Source organism: Nycticebus coucang, chromosome 2 (genome assembly GCF_027406575.1).
Source record: "Nycticebus coucang isolate mNycCou1 chromosome 2, mNycCou1.pri, whole genome shotgun sequence".
Taxonomy (NCBI): domain Eukaryota; kingdom Metazoa; phylum Chordata; class Mammalia; order Primates; family Lorisidae; genus Nycticebus; species Nycticebus coucang.
Genome location: NC_069781.1, coordinates 113434325 through 113454310, shown reverse-complemented (window position 1 = coordinate 113454310; position 19986 = coordinate 113434325). Strand labels below are relative to the sequence as shown.

General features: G+C 42.8%; 2 protein-coding genes across 6 annotated transcripts in view; one reads left to right on the top strand and one right to left on the bottom strand.

Moving 5' to 3' along the window:
* SAFB2 (scaffold attachment factor B2) overlaps positions 1–6019 on the bottom strand; it is a 36315-nt gene extending 30296 nt beyond the window's left edge. For both annotated transcript variants that reach the window (XR_008377502.1, XM_053579073.1), the window contains exons 1-2: positions 5633–6019; positions 4059–4146 (exon numbers count right to left, since the gene is read on the bottom strand). Coding sequence is in view for 1 of the 2 variants with exons in the window: in XM_053579073.1 (XP_053435048.1) it covers positions 4059–4146; positions 5633–5818 (274 nt within the window). In the remaining variant the exon portion in view is untranslated. The remainder of the gene's footprint in view (positions 1–4058; positions 4147–5632) is intronic.
* A 113-nt stretch (positions 6020–6132) lies between these two features.
* Positions 6133–19986, top strand: part of SAFB (scaffold attachment factor B) — a 43718-nt gene continuing 29864 nt past the window's right edge. For 2 of the 4 annotated variants that reach the window (XM_053579079.1, XM_053579078.1), the window contains exons 1-2: positions 6164–6493; positions 9684–9768. In XM_053579079.1, coding sequence (XP_053435054.1) covers positions 6305–6493; positions 9684–9768 — 274 coding nt within the window. In that variant the 5' untranslated portion in view covers positions 6164–6304. Of the gene's footprint in view, positions 6494–9683; positions 9769–19986 lie in introns of all 4 variants that reach the window. The other 2 variants (XM_053579087.1, XM_053579083.1) reach the window with 2 other exon arrangements.

Genomic DNA, 19986 nt, shown 5'->3' with positions numbered 1-19986 from the left:
CCCAGCTATTTTTAGAAATGGGGTCTCACTCTTGCTCAGGCTGGTCTTCAACTCCCAAGCTCAAACAATCCACCCACCTCGGCCTCTCCGAATGCTGGGATTATAGGTGTGAGCCACCTCACCTGGTCTTAAATATCTACATTTTAAAAGAATATTTAAGAAAATGAAAATGCCCATCAGGAAAAAAACAAAAAGTATATACTTTCATGAAAGCACATTTTTGTATACAAGTGTGAGGATGTGTTTGCAAAATATACAAATGGACATTATCAACAGAGCTTGAAACACTGAATTGTAAGAGTAAATATAATTTTATTTTCACATGCATACTTTTTACATTTCCAAATTATATAAATTATTTTAATAATTTTTAAATAAGATAATTGAACACAAAAATGTCAATCTTTGATTAAAAGATCCAACCAGTATTGTCTGTACCTTAAGAATCTCATTCACTACTATTATCAATAATTACTCAAGAAACATAGTTTTATCAAGTGTCAGGGACTATGAGCTTTACATTTTATTACTTATTATTCCCAGTAACACAAGCGGATTTTATCATCTGCATATGACAAATGAGAATTTGGATCTACTCCAAAGCTGGGACTCAAAATAATCAGATGTACCACTTTCCACTGTATCTAAAGATGGCATATCCTTTTAAAATACACTGTCTAAAAAACAATGCTACTTGCACACAATTTCTAGCCCTCTAAATAGTAGTAGCTTGCAATGCTGACACAGGAACCAAGCAAACCAAAAAGCTAAGACAGAGCAGACAGGCAGCACCACAATCCCAAACCACCTGGCCTCATCTGACTAAAAGCTGAGGGATGGCAGACACGGATGTAATCCCACATACCACCTAATGCTTTTAAATTTTTAATCCAAATTCTGATGTTTCAAAATCCACCTACAAGTTTTCAACAATTGTGCCTCTTAGATGAGTTAGGAATTTACTCATTTACAATGATAGTTTTCTCTCAGGAAGTTTGGCTACTTGCTACTTTTGAAAAGGGTTATTGGTGAGTTCCCAGAATTAATCCAATGTTGAACTAACTGAACACTGTTGCATGGCATTCTGAAAACAAATAATTCCTCCTAATCTAACACTTTCATGTAATTACAGGACATAATTTCAGCCACAAAGGTCTAGTACTTCATATGTGAACCACAGGCCCAGACATCTCCAGAGAACATCACTAGCTCAAGGTAGAACATTGAGACGAACACAGACTGAACTCTGCCTGAGGACCTAGGCCACCAACTTCGTCCCTCTTGGCTGGATTACTTCCTTGAAAAAACAATGGGAAAGTACCAGAAGCCCTTCGAGTACCCACTACAGCAGAGGCTGCAAACATCTTTATTTTAACAGGAGTAACCTATCAGCCGAGCTTTACTGACAAAATGCTAATTCCAAGTAGTTTTGATTTAGCCCAAGCTTTAATCTAGACATTCAAACAGGTATTTAGAGCACTCAGCAAAGATTAGTTTTTCTAAAGATGCAAAGAGCCAACGACATCTCAATTAGTAAGACTTGAACTTTACAATTTTAAATGAACACCTACATTAAAAAATTTCAAACTGTACTGTTAAGTGGTTTTTACAAGTATTCAAAAACAGGCTTTCAGATCACAGATAACAACCTGAACAGAAGACATATTTCTGTTTCCTGCTGTAGACAAGTCTCTCACATGGTATATCTGCTGGGACAGTCAATGGGTTTAGCTGAAATATGGACAGTTCCAGGAACAGCACAAACACATCAATGTCTCAAAATTAAAATTTTAAGTTGAACTGTAATTTAACTAAAAAATTTAACCTTTCAAAACAGAGGCAATGTTTCAAATCATTAGATGTGTTTATGGAAAAGTAGTTCTAGGAAAAGCCATTTAAAAAGCCCCAGAAGGGCGGCACCTGTGGCAAAGTGAGCATGGCGCTGGCCCCATATACCAATGGTGATGGGTTCAAACCCAACCCCAGCCACACTGCAACAACAACAACAAAAAAAAAATAGCCAGGCGTTGTGGCAGGCGCCTGTAGTCCCAGCTACTGGGGAGGCTGAGGCAAGAGAATTGCCTAAACCCAGGAGCTGGAGGTTGCTGTGAGCTGTGATGTCATAGCACTCTCTACCAAGGGTGATAAAGTGAGACTCTGTCTCTAAAAAAAAAAATAAAATAAAATAAAAAGCCCCAGAAATTGTTAAAAATGCTACCACTTCTTTTTTACTTTCTAAGCAGCTATCCTCTATTGCCTAAATTCAGCACTTCCTCAGATGAATGGATTGTACAGTTGTGAAAATTTCTGTATAGTATCCTTCAGAAATAAGCCCAATGCACAAGTCTCAAATTACATCATCCTTATCACTGTAAAATCTAACAAGGAGGCCAATAATAATTAGGATAACCAAGGTTTCAAAGTTTTATGCAATTAAATGCCTCCAAAAAAACTGGTATCAACCATAAAAAAGAACGATGTACCAACACACATTACAACAGGGATAAACCCTAAAAACACTTAAAGAAGCTGACACAGAAGGCCACATATTGTATGATTCCATCTACATGAAATGTTCAGGACAGCAAATCTATGACTGGGAAAGAGGAGTTAACTACTATTGGGGACAAGGTTTCCATATGAGATGATGAAAATCTGGAATTAGGGGAGCAACACCTATGGCTCAACGAGTAGGGTGCTGGCCCCACATGCCGGAGGTGGTGGGTTCAAACACTGCCCAGGCCAAAAAAAAGAAAAGGAAAGAAAATCTGAAATTAGATAGTGGTGGTGTGGTTGCACAGCCTTGTGAGTTTGCTAAAAATTACTGAATTGTACACTTTCATTAGGTGAATTTACCAGTTTATGACTTGTAGCTTAATTAAAAAAAAAAAAAAAGGCTTGGTACTCGTAGCTCAGTGGTTAGAGCACTGGCCACACGCACCGGGCCTGGTGGATTCAAACCCGTCCAGGGCCTGCTAAACAACGACAACAATAACAGAAAAATAGCTGGGTGTTGTGGTGGGCACCTATAGTCTTGGCTACTTGTGAGGCTGAGGCAAGAGAATCACTTAAGCCTAAGAGTTTGAGGTTGCTGTGAGCTGTGATGCCACAGCACACTACTAAGGGCAACATAGTGAGACTCTGTCTCAAACAAACAAAAAAACCAAAATACATACTAGGGGCCCAGTACAGTGGTGTAATCCTAGCACTTGGGAGACGAAGATAGCAGGATCGCTTGAAACCAGCCTGCTAAACATAGCAAAACCCCCACCTTTAAAAAAAAATAGAAAAATTAGCTGAGCTTTGTGGCACATGCTTATGGCTAATTGGGAGTCTGAGGCAGGAGGATCACTTGAGGCCAGGTGTTTAGGTTGCAATAATCTATGATGATGCCACTACAGTCTACCCTGTGCAAAAGAGCAAGACCTGGTCTCAAAAAAGACTACTTCCACACACACCAGTAAAACGTAGGCTTAGTGCAAATACCCCAACAACCTATTCTGGATCCTAGAAAAGCTGGGTACTATTTGGTCTTCAGTTGGTATCATTTTCCTTGGGTTAATACCTATTTTTTGCACCAGGAAGGAAGCCAAGTATTTAGTTTCTCAGGCCAGTTGGGGTAGCTTTAAGAGTATGCCTTTCTCTAGTTCATTTTTAATCCCAATTGAAGTGTTTTTAGTGTATTTTAATTGTATTTGGCACAAATATAGTGTCCCAAAGATTGCCATACAAAATATTTACAAATATTCTGTAGTGTTTTGGCCATTTCCTTGTAAAATTTTGTAATGAATATTTTGTAAATAAAGGTATATTTAGCATCAATTTCCCTTTTATCCTATGTATGGTGACCTCTGGGACACCCAGCATATTTCTACTCTACTCCCTTTATTCAGCTACTTTTTAGGTGGTGGAGAGCAAGTCTAATTCTTTGCGGGAGGGAGGACACTGAGGGCCAGAGCTGTTCTCCAGGCCTAGTGGACTGGAGGAGCGGTACAAGCCATGTTTCTCTAAGTTCTCTAAACATTCAAGGTTCAAGTAGCAAAAACATAAGTGGATACCTTTAGTACATCTCTTTGTTATCTTCTTGCTTGTGGCCTCTAACTCCATGCCAATTTCATCAGGATCTTGCCCTTCTTCCTTAACTGCCTGTTAGGAAGAAATGAATTTTTAAAATGTTATTAAGATGAGGCATGGCACACACTGTTCTTTTCTAAGTTACAACTTCCCAATAAACAAAGGCAAACCCATCCTTGCAAAAAGCTCTTGTTCTGCTAATCTGGGCTGCAAACCCAAAATGTACAGGATGAGCCCAGCACAATGTAGTTCTCTTTGGGCCCAAAGCCTGAAAGATGAAGCAAAGGAAGAGACTATGAGCCAGTAGTAGTGAACTGGGGTGAATGACCAGCTCCAAACCAGGCACAAATCTCAACACTGCCTAACCTTCCACTTTAAAGTTACACAATATAACAAATAATAACAGAACGGTCAAGCAGCATGCAGCCCTGGTAGCAAGGGAGGTGGGTGGTTCCACTCAACAGGTCTTTGAACATAAATTCCACTTGTGTAACACAGGACTGGGCACTCACAAGGTCCCCACTGTCACAGAGCTTGTCTCAGCTGGTAAGACTGGCAATCTCCCTGGATATAAACTTGTAATAAGTACTGCAAAGTAATGCAGGCATGTATTACTTTTGACAGTGGGATACAACCACAAAATGGACTCTACCTAACAAATTCAAATACCGTGACCTGGTTGTACCCTCACATCAACCTGAAATTAAAAAAAAAAAGTATCGAGGGTGGCGCCTGTGGCTCAGTCGGTAAGGCGCCAGCCCCATATACCGAGGGTGGCGGGTTCAGACCCGGCCCTGGCCAAACTGCAACCAAAAAATAGCCGGGCGTTGTGGCGGGCGCCTGTAGTCCCAGCTACTCGGGAGGCTGAGGCAAGAGAATCGCTTAAGCCCAGGAGTTGGAGGTTGCTGTGAGCTGTGTGAGGCCACGGCACTCTACCGAGGGCCATAAAGTGAGACTCTGTCTCTACAAAAAAAAAAAAAGTATCGCAAAATGGAGTGTAAACACAGATGGTGCTACAAACAAAAACGAGGTGGAGCTGCACTTCAGATAGAGTATTCAGAAAGGCGACTTCTTAGACACAAGTAAACAACAAGGCGCCGGCCAAGGGAAGATCTGGGGACCAGTAGCTGGTGGAGTTCAGGAAGTGCAAAGGCCCTGGGGCAGCAACAAGCACCTCTCCCTCTACTGTAAGTGTTCAGGCGCTCTTCAGATACCCATTCTTAGAAAAAGAAAAAGAAAGCACCTGCCCAAGGTCACGGAGACAGGTCTGGAAAGGGTGCTCCGTTCCCAGGGAGAAGTCCAAGGCTTGGCAGCCAAGACTACACTTTAAACGCGCGTAGGAGAACGGCTGCAAGGAGAATCAGAAGCGGAACACAGAGAGGGGCGGTGACTAGCCAAGGTCACACAGCCGGCCCCTCTGGCGTCCGACAGCTCGGGCCCGGGTCCGCTAAGAAGGGGACGCGCCGGTGGCGCCCCGGGCCCGGGAGCTGCGGTGACAGGTCCGCGGTGGGGCGTGCCCAAGCCCACTGCGCCAGCCCGGAACCTCAGGCCGCCTCACCTTCTTAAGCCGCTCCATCAGGACGCTCTTGTTGCCGCCAGTGTCCAGGTTCCGCTTCTTCAGCTCCGCCCGCAGGTCGATCACCCGCAGTTCACTGAGCCGCCGCGTCCCGGTCTCTAAAGCGCCCGAGCCGAGAGCGGCCGTGCCAGGGCCTGAGTCACCAGACCCTGCCAGAGTCTCCGCCATCCTCACTTTCCCGTCTTCGCCACCGTCTCCGCTCTACACTGCCGGCGGCTGTAGCGGCTCTGAGCACAAAATGGCGCCGTCTGAGAGGAAAACGCACTGGCTTCCTCCCGCCCCGCTTTGCGGCCGCGCACGCGCACCAGCCCCGCGGGCGTTCCAAGCAGCAGGCGCGCTCGCGCGTCGACCAACCGCACGTTCCTCGCCAAAACGCGCAGGCGCCGTATTTGCAGTACGCATGTGTCCGGGACGTTCGCGGCCGGAGGCCTTCGAGGCGTAACGCGCCTGCGCACATCCTTCGCGAGGGTCTCACTACGCAAGTGCACAGGCGAACGAGCGGGCCGGCCCTTCGCCGGGTGCGCCTGCGCAGAAGCGAGGCGCGCCGGGGCGGCTGGAGCGGTTCCCTCGCAGGCGGCGCCATTTTGTGCTAGGAGCCGAGATAAAACCGGCCCGGTTGTGTGTAAAGGGGGCGGCGGAACCAGGGTCCCTGGAATGGCGGAGACTCTGTCAGGCCTAGGAGATTCGGGTGCGCCGGGCGCAGCGGCTCTGAGTTCCGCCTCGTCGGAGACCGGGACGCGGCGCCTCAGCGACCTGCGGGTGATCGATCTGCGAGCGGAGCTGAGAAAACGGAATCTGGACTCGAGCGGCAACAAGAGTGTTTTGATGGAGCGGCTGAAAAAGGTGGAGCCGGGGCCCCGAGAGTAGGAGCCGGGGTGGGTCAGGAGTTTTCGCGGTTGCGACGCGGGTCCCCCGGCCCCTGGCCCTCGGGTCGGCTCCCGGCCTTGGTCCCGGCCTGCCGGGCCTGGTGCGCGCGTCTCCCGGCTCCTCCCAGGCCCCCGGGAACTCGGAGCCCGGCCAGGCCTGGCTTCAAAACCTGACGCCGCGTTGGGATAGGAGAGGAAAAAGGGGGCGCGGACAGGAAAAGTCGGCGTGGTCAGCTGCTCCAGGTGACGGGTGACAGGGCCTTGGGCGGAGGTCTCTCTTCTCCGTGTCCAATCCCAGCCTCCGTCATCGGACGGCGGACCCTGAAACTCACTGCTCGGGCGAGGTGAAAGGACTCGGCCAAGGTCACAAGGCCGGAGACGGGCGGTGTCGGGGTTTGGACCCTGGCCGTCGGTTCCTGATTCGGTCCTTGGTTTTCTCTGGGAAGACGCTCCCAGACCCCTTGGGGGCAAGGGTGGGGGGCTAATTCGCAAAGTAAACGCTTAAAGAAAATACTCGAAAGAAAAACAACCCTTTTTCCGTTTTTAACAATTTTCTAGCACTAGACTCGGAGAAGTAACGTGTCAGGAAGAAAAAGCATTAGCGGCAGCGATCAGAAATGTCAAATACTGTTAGAGTCGGGGAGGACTTTTAAAAACCGGCTTCTGGACTTCATTCACCAAGAGTCAGGCAGAGAGTGGGCTTCCCTGATCGGTGTGTCTGGGCTCTTGGGGCTCTCTCTGCCAGGTCTCAGTGGCCTGATCTTGGGCATGAAAGACTTTTAACTCCTTCAGGAGTTTATTCCTTTATAAAAAGAAGAAAGCGGTCGTGTTTGTGTTTGAGGATTATTTAAGGTTGCGTGGAACAGGATTGGCATGCTGCCTAGCGCCTGTAAACAGAATTGTTGCTACCACGATTCACTTTCCCTCTCTATGCTGCCACCATTTGTCATTTGCAGGTCGGCGGCTCTAACCTTAACTTTGGGGGATCCGTTTGAAAAACGCTGAGTCAACGCTTAGCCACCTTCTGCTTCTCCGACGATTTCCTTATTCCTGTTGGTTTCTTTGCCTTTCTCTGATATAGCTACTTCTGTCTTGAGACCTCTTCCATGTGATTTTTCAGCTTGGCTTCCTAATCTGCAGCCCCTGCAGATGGTGGGATTGGTGACTCATTCCGCCCTCCTGGCTCCCAGACAACCGAAGTTGGGGCCTTTCTTATTAATTACTATTGGGAGGAAGTAGAGATTATTTTCTGTTAAGTTCAAGCGTAGGTAGTCAACTTGCTCAGAGTCCCTTAGGTTTTTTAAAACTCAAGCTTGTGTTTCTTTCACTATGGATACTAACTTTCTTTACTCAGGCAGGCAGGAAGTTGCCTGATGTGGACATTTACCTGGAGAAATGCAGGGGGAGTGGAGATTGGTGCTGGTCTCTGTTGTTAGGCACCAGGGCATATCATTACCCAAACCCAACAGAGGGGCTTTACCTTCCCCCACTCCTAAACAGTTCATAGGCATGCAGATCTGCTTGGATGACATGGAACTTTCCTGAGGAGCTAGTTGACTTCAGGAATCCTCAATTATTGTCATCTCTGACACCATAAATTTATTCCTTCTCCCTTTTCTCTCTTTTCAGTTTTTAGGAATGTGGTCCTAAAACACAAGTGCCATTAACTCATATGCCCCTCTGCTATCTTGTCAAGCAAGTCTGGAACTATCTCTTTGTCTGTCACTTCTACCATCTAGGTGGTGTCCCTTTCTTAGTCTATTTGTTGATGAGGGTAAAAAGCAAGCAGTGGAAATGGGATGCTTTCCGTCTGGGGCATTTTTGACATTCTCCTGTTGATGTTTCCGAATTGTTTGCCCCCAGGAAGAGCATGAACTTTGTGGGTGTTCTTTTCCTTTATCCTGATCCAGACTTCCCAATTTCTCTGCTGGCTTCCCAGAGAAGGGGAGATTTTCTTTGCTGGTAGTACATAGTAGGTGTGTAACTCTCAGATTCAGTTCTAAATTCAAACTTACGAAGCTGGGAAACATTGAGACTTTGAAACTCTACAAATAAAACACAATACTTGAGAAGAATGGATTTAAAGCAAACTTGTGCTCACAGAATAGTAAAGATTGAAAAAGTTAGCAGTAGAACTAAACTTGAAGCCCACTTTCTGGGGATGTCATCATCATTGACATATTCGCTACTGATTTGTGGAGTGCCTACATGGTGCCAGGCACTGTGCTGCGTGTGGGGACTGTTCAAATGGATGACAAATTCTTGGGGTAGGAGGCAGGATTTCCCTAGAAATTCTTACAATCCAGTATCCTATGTGGCTGGGTCACCTAGTGGTTGAAAGTAAAGGTCTCTGGTGTCAGTTGTGGATGTACGTGAAATGATGATAATTAGAAGAGGCAATGCATGTCATGTCTGGTCCCATGCCTGTCACAGTAGGAACTCAGCAATGAGTAGTAGCATTTATCCAGACAGTACCTAGTATAAAGCATGGCATGGAGGAGTCACTGGAGACTTACATAGCACCATGCTGGGTAAAGTCATAGGAAATTGGAATGTTTCCCTTTTTGAGTACTTTGGACCCAGGAATAGATAGGATGAACTAGATAAACCTAATATTTGTTAAGTGCTTGCTTTATGTAGATAATAGAGTCCACAAAACAACCTTTCAGGGTGAGTACTAATAGTCCCATGTTCCAGAGGAAAAAACAAACTCAAGCAAAGCTGCTTAAGACCACACAGCCACCTACGGTGGATCTTATAAAGGTACATGTGAAATTTACTAAGTTTAGAATATAAATGTCTTAACACAGTAACTGAGAAAATGCCGTGAAAGCTATGCTAACCAGTTTGATGAAAATATTTCAAATTGCATATAAAACCAGCACATTGTACCCCATGATTGCTTTAATGTACACAGCTATGATTTAATAATAAAAAAAGAAAAGAAAAAAATCACGCAGCTAAGAATTGGTGGGGTTAGTCTGACTCCAGCTAGAGCAAGAGAACAAATAAAGGGTGGTTTAGATGCCCTGTGGGGTAAAGGCATTTCCAGACCAGCACTGGCTATATGCTGTAAAAAATATATTTCCATTCTGACCTGAAACTTCTGTGAAAGTCAGTCTCTGTGCTGACTTTTCTGGTCAGCTTTACATTTCCTTTTTCTTTAGGCAATTGAAGACGAAGGTGGTAATCCTGATGAAATTGAAATAACCTCAGAAGGAAACAAGAAAACATCAAAGAGATCCAGCAAAGGTACTGTGAGTTTTATAAGCACATCTAATGTTAAGAGCTTTCTATGAAACTACTTCTTTGCTAATGTTCCTCATTTACTTGGCTATCTTTGGACTTGTGCACTGCCCTGTGAATCAAAAGCCTCAGTGCTCTTGCATCTTCTTTCATAATCTCTCTACTGTGTTTTGTTGCCTTCGTTCTAGCAGAGGATGGAAGGGGTATTTGCCTCTTTATTCATTTTCTATTTGTTTTTTCTTTTTGAGACAGTCTCACTTTGTTGCCCTGGGCAGAGTGCTGTGGCATCATAATTCACAACAACCTCAAACTCTTGGGCTTAAGCGATTCTCTTGCCTTAGCCTCCCAAGTAGCAGGGATTTCAGGCGCCTGCCACAATGCCTGGCTATTTTTTTCTTTTTCTTTTTTCTTTTTTTAAGAGACAAGGTATCATTCTGGCTCAGGGCGGTCTCTAACACTTGAGCTCAGGCAAATCCACTTGCCTGGGCCTCCCAGAGTGCTAGGATTACAGAGCTTTATTCATTTTCCTCTGTATATTATCAGTACTTGTTTATCCAGACCCTTAAACTTCTTTAAATAAAGGGTACTGAAGACTGCTTGAGTCTCCTATTGCTCTGCCTTGCAGGAAATAACTTCCCTTTTAAACACCACCTGGCCAAAACAGAATTGTTACTCAATACAGAGGTTTCTTTCAACAACCTCCTATAGAGTAAAAGTCACATTCCATGTGATAATGACAACCACCATATTAACCCAAATCTCTCTTTCTTATTCCCTGTTCCCACACCCTGTGCTTTAGTCAGGCCCTATACACGTGATTCACTTTCTTGGCCTTCTGTGCCTTCCTTTATGCGCTCCGCCCACCCCTCTTCCCCATCTGTCTACATTTAAGGCCTAGTTTATCTCATCCCATCCATAGCAGCTCAGCTTTCTTTTAACTCCTCTGCACTCCTATCACCTAGTTCCTTATTCTCTGACTTAATGTTTATGTTGTCCTGCCTTCTTCATGACCACATTGTTATGTCTTGCTTATGTTTCTTTTTCCCTCAGTAGTTTGTCTCAGTAACTTAGACCTACTATTTTAAGAGTGAATCAGCCAAAGTGGGCATTTGAACCACTCAATATTTTCTTGGGACTGAGAGTTTTTTAAGATTTTGGAGTATTTGCATATATGTAACGAGATATCTTAGGGATAGGACCCATATGTAAACATGAAATTCGTTTATGTTTCATATGCTCCTTTTATACATAACTGGATAGTGATTTTATACCTTTTTTGTGGAGGCAGAACAGTCTCACTCTGTCATCTGGTCTAGAATGCAGATGTGTCATCATAATTCACTGCAGTGAATTATGACACAGTGGTGTCATCATAATTCACTGCAGTGCAACTTCCAGCTCCTAGGCTGAGGTAATACCCCTGCCTTAGCTTTTCGAGTAGCTAGGAACACAGGTGTGTGCCACCATGCTCTGCTAATTTTTCTATGTTTTGTAGAGATGGGTGTCTTGGGCTCCTAACCTCAAGTGATCCTCCTCTTCAGCCTGGAAAAATGCTAGGATTACAGGCCTGAGCCACCTCGTCTGGCCCAAGGGATAGGGCTTTTTATTTTGAAGTAGCTATTAACAAATAACTCTCCTAATAGGCTGTGTTGATTAATATCCTTAACAGTGGGTAAGAGTACCTATTTCTTTTAAATTCACTTACCATCCCATATTATTTTATCTTTATAAATGTTGTCTGTTGTATAGAAGAAAAGTACTGTAATTCACTGTATTCATCTGCATTTTTCTGTATGTAAAATTTTTCTTTGCATTTCTTCACAGATTAGACAGCTTCTGGTAATTGGCCATTTGTATTTTCTGAAGCCTTTCCCTGTTTTTTGCCTGTTTTTCTGCTGTGTTTTATTGAATTATGAGGGCTCTTTCTTTTTTTTTTTTTTGGTAGAGACAGAGTCTCACTTTATGGCCCTCGGTAGAGTGCCGTGGCCTCACACAGCTCACAGCAACCTCCAACTCCTGGGCTTAAGCGATTCTCTTGCCTCAGCCTCCCGAGTAGCTGGGACTACAGGCGCCCGCCACAACGCCCGGCTATTTTTTGGTTGCAGTTTGGCTGGGGCCGGGTTTGAACCCGCCACCCTTGGTATATGGGGACGGCGCCTTACCGACTGAGCCACAGGCGCCGCCCATGAGGGCTCTTTCTACTTAAAATGTTGCAGTTGTTTTTTTCCTCCATCTGTCATTTGACTTGTTCGTGGTGTTCTGGTTATTATAGGCTTAGTTTTTCATATGGGTGGTGCTATCAACCTATTCTATGTGATTTCTAGATTTTATGTTGTTTTAAGGGTACTCTTGCTTTAAAATTATAAAAAATATCTTAGAGTAGTATTTATGGTTTTAGTTTTACATTTGGATATTCATTTAGAGATTTTTTTGCATACTGTGTGAGTTAGGTAGGGATTGAAATAAGAAAGATTTCTATTACCATAAAGATTGCTACTGCCCCTTCCTAGTTACCCATTCCACCTCAGCAGAAATAGAAGCACTATTTTAATTACTTTCACTGAACATTGGTTTTGTCTTTTCTAGAACTTCATATAAAGTGGAATCATGCCATACAAACTATTTTATGTCTGTTTTTTGTTTGGTTTTTGGGGCTTGGTGTAATTAGTTTTATTCCAGAGCATTATAACTTTTGATTCTTGATGGGGCAGGTCTGTAAGTTTTATGAATTATTTTCAACTACTTGATCATTAGATTTTATCAAGACTTCAACAGAAAGTTGGATGACCTCTTTAATGAATGTACTCAAAATGGCATAACTCAAGCAATCTCAACATACCTCCAAGATAGTTTTGTACTAATAGTGGTTTAGCAGAATCTTTTATTTTTTATTTTATTTATTATTTTTTTTGTGGAGACAGAGTCTCACCTTATCACCCTTGGTAGAGTGCTATGACATCACAGCTCACAGCAACCTCCAACTCCTGGGCTTAGGCGATTCTCCTGCCTCAGCCTCCCAAGTAGCTGGGACTACAGGCATCTGCCACAACGCCCAGCTATTGTAGCAGAATCTTTTAATACAGGGTGTCCCAAAGTCACCATACAGAGGGGAAGATAGGAAGTTGTAGCTAAATGTACCTTTATTTACGAACTATTCGTTACAGAATTTTACAAAGAAGTTGCCATCAGGTAGAGAATATTTTGTATAATTATTAGCAAAGTAGATTTCTCTGTAGTGGCATTTATATGCAGTGTACAAATTAATGGAATGTTTTATGATGTTTGAAAATTTTTTGTTGGCATGTTTGCTTTTTCAAGTATTACTTAATCTTATGCAGCTGGGTTTTTTTGTTTTTGTGTTTTGACATTTTCCTACGTAAGAAAATAGCAAGAATATACAGAGAATTCCTGTGTATCTTTTACCCAGATCCCCCAAGTATTAGCATTTTACTGCATTTGCTTTATCCTTTTCTCCCTCTATATCTTTTTTTCTGAACTCTTTGGTAGTAATAAGTTTGGTAGTAATAAGTTGTAAAGCGTGTGCCCCTTTGTCCTACATACTATAGTGTTGGCTAAAAGCAAGGACATAACCATAGTTATCAAAATCAAGAAAGTAGTATTGATACAATACTGTAACCTAATCTTAGGCTTTATTTAGGTTTATTTTGTTGTCTATTTTTCAATTTGAATTATTTAGGGTTTTCTTCCCTGTGATTAAGCTCAAGGTAAAAACTTTGTCAGAAATATCACTAGAAGTGCTGTATTCTCAGTATATCCTATGCAGAGGCCCATGCTGTTGATTTGAGCCCCACTGGCCATATTAACTGACTTAAAGTGGTGTTGGCCTGATGTCACCACTGGAAATTTACTATCTTCCCCTTTGTGATTATACCTACGGGGTGAGACTGAGGAAATACCCTGTTCGTCCTCCCTTAGTCATAAGAACTACTAATTTCTGTCCAGTTATTTATTATCATGGTTGCCAAAAGGTGATTTTCGATTAATAATGTCATTGTTCCTTTTGTTTATTACTTGGCTTACTACTTCAAAGGAATAGCTTGCCCTTCTCTCCCATTTATCAGTGTGAACTCAGATTCTTAATTTATTCCAGTAGGTCGTAAACCTTTATTTTTATCTATAATGATAGCAAAATTGTCCCAGCAGAGTGGCTCCAGTGTTGATTCTGCCTATTCACATCATACTCTGAGTACTTCTTTACTTTCTGGAACAGGAGAGTACTTAGTATTATCTTGTACTTTTCTTCATCCATCGCTAGAGGAGGATTGCTTTCAGGTCCTCTGGTGCCCTTTTGAGGAGAGTGGTATTACAAACCAAGATCTGAGCACTTAGATATATTCTTAGCCCCTGGGATGTCAATTCTGAGGCCAGTGCTGGATTTGTAAAATCTCTTGGGCTGAGTGTGCCTCGGGAAATTAAATGCTGTTAAAGCAATTAAAAGCAAGCCAAGGACCACTGAAAAAATAAAGCACTGGCTAATATGAATAGTCCGTTTGCTGGACTTGCTGTCTAGTTATAGTTGGTTTAATCTAAAATGAAAATGCATGAGAATAACTAAAATTTTAGGTGGGGAAACAGGAATTTTCTCCAATTTTGATGATAGGATATAGCAAATGGGATAGAAAATTTGTGGATTTGTTCATTTAAAAGGTAACGATAAGGATTTTTTATGTTGGGAATTATGTTGGAACAGTTCACTGGGTGGCTAGTTGATGGTAGGAAAAAGCTCTCTATCTTTTCCAGGCAAAATAGAAGTTCCGGCTAGGATACTACTTTTATAATGTAGTGATAAGGAAGACTTAAAGTGAGACTAAGTCTGAGAAACTATAAAGAAAAATAAAGTGCTCCAGTGGCACAATTGGTTAGCGCCCGTGGTACAAACATAGAAAAATAAAATTTGTCAACATGAAAGTTTTTTTCTTTTTCTTTTTTCTTTATTTTTTTGACTCTTACTTGGTCACCCTTGGTAGAGTGCTATGGCGTCTTAGCTCACGGCAACCTCAAACTCTTAGTTTCAAGTGATGTTCTTGCCTCCACCTCCCAAGTAGCTGGGACTACAGGCGCCCACCACAACGCCTGGCTATTTTTTTAGAGACAGGGTCTCACTCTGGCTCAGGCTGGTCTCGAACCTGTGAGCTCAGGTAATCCACCCGCCTCAGCCTCCCAAGTGCTAGGATTAGAGGTGTGAGCCACTGCGCCCGGCTTACGTGAAAGTTTTAAGTCTCTGTTAAGAAAAGATTCTGTAAATAGTAATATACAGCAGACTGAGAAAAATATTACAGGCATGAATAAGGAAAAGTTAATATCCAGAAAGCATTAAAAATTCCTCTAAATCGATAAGGAAAATAGCTTGGTCAACAAAGAGCAGAGATCAAACAGGCAAGTCACAGATAAAAGAAAAAGTAAACATGACTTTTTCACACCAAAAAAGATTCTCTCACTGGTAATTGGAGAAGGCAAATAAAAATAATGAGATAACATTTTTGCCTAGCAAACTGGTAAAAATGTACAAAATTCTTAATATCCCATTGTCAAGGGTCTGGGGAGATGGGTGGGTATTGGAAGTGGTAAATCAAGTAGAAGTATAGCCTTTTGTGAGGGCAGCTAAACTCAGCCATAGTGTGGAGTAAAAGATGGAGATGGAGCTATGTAGATATGCGAAGATACTCTTGAGGCCTGTTATTGAGTAACAAAAGCAAGTTACAGAAGGTATTGACAATATGATTTAATTTCTATAATCTTATTTCTATATGTATAATATATGTATATAAAGACCCAAGAATCTCTTATTAAACTGGTCAAATAAAAACAAAATAAGACCCAAGAAAATGTCCTTTAAGAACCACCAAACTGGTAATAATGGTTCTGTCACCCTGAGTGTCATTGTGCCATCATAGCTCACAGCAATGTCAAATTCTGGGACTCTAGCAATCCTCTTGCCTCAGCCTCCCAAGTAGCTGGGACTGCTGGTGCCCACCATGACTCTCAGCTAGTTTTTTTATTTTCAGTAGAGATGAGGTCTCACTTGCATTCAGGCTGGTCTTGAACTCCTGAGTTCAAGTGATCCACCCACCTTGGCCTCCCAGATAAAGAGTCTCACTTTGTCGCCCTTGGTAGAGTGCTGTGTCATTAAAGCTCACAGCAATCTCCATCTCCTGGGCTTAGGCGATTCTCTTGCCTCAGTCTCCTGAGTAGCTCGTAATACAGGTACCTGCCAGAATGCCTGGCTATTTTTTTGTTGCAGTTTGTCTGGGGCTGGGTTTGAACCCACCACCCTTGGTATATGGGGCCGGCATACTACCCACTGAGCCACAGGTGCCACCCCAGTGGTTGCTTCTTAGAGGACAGTAGGGGAGAGGGAAACTGGCTTTTTACTTTATATACATGAGACTTTATTTATTTATTTATTTATTTATTTATTTATTTATTTGGACAGAGTCTCATAAAATTGCCCTCAGTAGAGTGCTGTGGCGTCACAACTCATAGCATCCTCTTTGGGCTTAAGCGATTCTGTTGCCTCAGCCTCCCAAGTAGCTGGGACCACAGGTGCCTGCCACAATGCCTGGCTATTTTTTGGTTGTAGATGTCATTGTTGTTTGACAGGCCCAGGCTGGGTTTCGAACCTGCCAGCTCCCGTGTATGTGGCTGGTGCCCTAGCTGCTGAGCCACCAGGCCCCGAGCCAGAGGCTGAATTTATTATTGAAGTAAAATATACAGAGAAATGAGTGTCAGTCTTTTAATGAGTGTATTTGTGTAATTTGCATAAATGCATTTTGGCAATTAAGTGAAAAAGTAATGAACCACCACAAGCATTAGTGGGTACTGGGGGGACATCCCAGCAGAAGTAGAGGTTGGAGCATTATAAAAGGTTAGGTTGGTAGGAAGTTTATGGCAACCTACTTACATTTTTTTTTTAATTATTTTTTTTTTTTTTGCAGTTTTTGTCCAGGGCCAGGTTTGAACCCATCACCTCTGGCATATGGGGCCGGCGCACTACCCACTGAGCCACAGGCACCACCCTACTTACATTTTTGATAGTAACTAGAATAGAGCTGGACAAAACCCCATGTATTTTTTATAGCAATTCTATCAAATATAATTATTGTCTAGAAATACTGCTAGTGCATCTTCCTGGCATATTTGTTTATAAAAACCACTGGGGTTTGGCGCCTGTAGCTCAGCAGCTAAGGCGCCAGCCACATACACTGCAGCTGGTGGATTCAAATCCAGCCCAGACCTGCCAAACTACAATGACAACTACAACCAAAAAAAATATTAGGCAGGCATTGAGATGGGTGCCTGTAGTCCCAGCTACTTGGGAGGCTGAGGCAAGAGAATCACATGAGCCCTAGAGTTTGAAGTTGCTATGAGCTATGATGCCATGGCATTCTACCAACGGTGACAAAAATGAAACACTGTTGCAAAAAAGAAAATAAATTAGTGTAATTTTAGCAAGCCTGCTCTTGATACCCAAAATTTTATTTTGCCATAAAATTTTATATATATATATATATATTTTTTTTTTTTTTTTTCTTGTAGAGACAGAGTCTCACTTTATGGCCCTTGGTAGAGTCCCGTGGTGTCACACCGCTCACAGCAACCTCCAACTCCTGGGCTTAAGCGATTCTCTTGCCTCAGCCTCCTGAGCAGCTGGGACTACAGGCGCCCGCCACAATGCCCGGCTATTTTTTTGATTGCAGTTCAGCCGGGGCCGGGTTTGAACCCGCCACCCTCGGTATGTGGAGCCGGCGCCTTACCGACTGAGCCACAGGCGTTTGAGACAGTCTCTATTGCCCTTGGTATATTGCCCTTGGTACAGTGTCATGGCATTGTGGCTCATGGCAACCTCAAACTCTTGGGTTTGAGCAATCCTTTTGCCTCAGCTTCCCTAGTAGCTAGGACTACAGACATGCCCAGCTTATTTTTCTACTTAATAGAGTTGGGGTCTTGCTCTTGCTCAGGCTGGTAGCCATACATTTTTGCTATGGCTAATGATTTTTATTTTTGTTTCAGTTCTGACATTTCTAGTGTCATTTACATTCTTCTATTTTTTGCTAATTTTGTTTGTATAAATACAGGCAAATGGCAATGTGAATATTGCTGTGTAGATGAAAGTGTCAATGTACCTGCCCTGTGAACTGTTGGCAGATTGTGAATGTTATAAAATACATAATCGGTTGGCAAGAAAAATTAAGAGGTTGAGCAAGGGAGTTGGGGAAAAGGAATTCCTCGTTTTTCCAAATGTATAGTCATTGAAATAACGTGAACCTACAAAGGTATCTAATCTCTTAAAGTTTTTCATAATTTTTTTTCTTAACATTGGGTTAACCTCTTGAAGAAAAACCTGGTGTTAGGATGGACACAGTTGTTCACACCTGTAATCCCAGCACTTTGGGAAGCCAGAGTGGGAGATCACCTGCGCCTAGAAGTTTGAGGGTGAAGTGAGCTGTGATCAGACTACCGTACTCTATCCAGCCTGTGCAACACAGCGGGACTGTGTCTCTACCATTAAAAAAAAGAAGAAGAAAAAGACAAACCTAAGTTAAACCATTCCTTTCAGTTCGTTTTAGTTTTTTTTTTCTTTCAGTTAATCTCAGTATTTTATTTCTAGGAAGTGATTATGTGACATAACTAAAACTAGAACAAAATAACATGATTGGGGGAGAATAGAAACATTAAGTAGTCTCAGACATATTCAAGAGTGTAATACTGAGTAAGGACAACATTTCAGTTGGTAGGGGGGACACATTTGTTTGTTTTAGATTAGCCTAAGACCAGTATTCGGGAACAATTCTTCCTAGTAAATGGTGTTGGGAAGTCAGTTTCCAGATGGACAACCATTTAAAAAATAGACTTTACTCAAAATAAAACTGGGAGAGTAATTGTTGAAATGATGACCTTGTGGGCCTCGGGCCGTGGCTTAGAGCTGTAATCCTAGCGCTTTAGGGGGCCAAAGTGGGAGGATTACTTGAAGGAGGCCAGGAGTTCAGACCATCTTGGGCAATAGTGAGACCCTGCTTCTACAATTTTTTTTTTTTTAATTAGCTGGGTTGCTGAGCATGGTGGCTTACACCTGTAATCCAAGCACTTTGGGAGGTTGAGATGGGTGATTGCTGAGTTCAGGAGTTCAAGACCCTGTCTCTACTAAAAATAGAAAAATTAGCCTAAGGTGATGGCAGGTGCTTATAGTCCCAGTTACTTGGGAGGGTGAGGCAAGAGGATCACTTGAGCCCAAGAGTTTAAAGTTGTTGTGAGCTATGATGCCACGGCATTTTACCCAAGGCGACAGAGTAAGACTTTATCTCAAAAATAAAAATAAAGGCTTGGCACCTATAGCTCAAGTGGCTAGGCACTAGCCACATACACTAGACCTGGGGGTTCGAATCCAGCCCCAGCCTGTCAAACAACAATGACAACTACAACCAAAAAATAGCCGGTGTTGTGGTGGGCACCTGTAGTCCCAGCTACTTAGGAGGCTGAGGCAAGAGAATTGCTTAAGCCCAAGAGTTTGAGGTTGCTGTGAGTTGTGACGCCACAGCACTCTACCCAGGGTGACAGCTTGAGAGACTGTCTCAATAAATAAATAAATAAATAAAAATAAATTAGCTGTGTTTGGTGGCACAGGTACATATGTAGTCCTAACTACTCAAGAGACTAAGATAGGAGGATGGCTTAAGCCTAGGAGTTTGAGGTTGCAGTGAGCTGTGGTGCCACCACTGTACTCCAGTCAAGGTGATACAGTGAGACACTATCTCTAAAAACATAAAGAAAATGACAATCCAAAAGAACTAAATACAGGTGAATATTATGTAGTCTTAGTGTGAAGGAGGTTTTCTAAACATAAAGGTTAAAAACCGCTTACACATAAGAACTAGTTAATAGTGTTAGCTCCATAAAAGTGAAATTTAACCCACAATCTATAAACAAAATACTAATGAATAATTTGAGGGGAAATAATATTGTATATGTGATACACAGTTGCCAAGTGAGGAGAAATGTAGCAGAAGGTCTGTTTTTGTTTTGTTTTTTTGAGACAGTCTTGCTCTGTCCTCCAGGCTACACTTTCATAGTACCCTGGCCTCACCCTAGCTCATTACAACCTCAGACTCCTGGGTTCAAGGTATCTTCCTGCTTCAGTTTTCCACATAGCTGGGACTACAGGTGTGGGTTAGCACGCCCAGTTATATATTTTTCATTTTTAGTAGA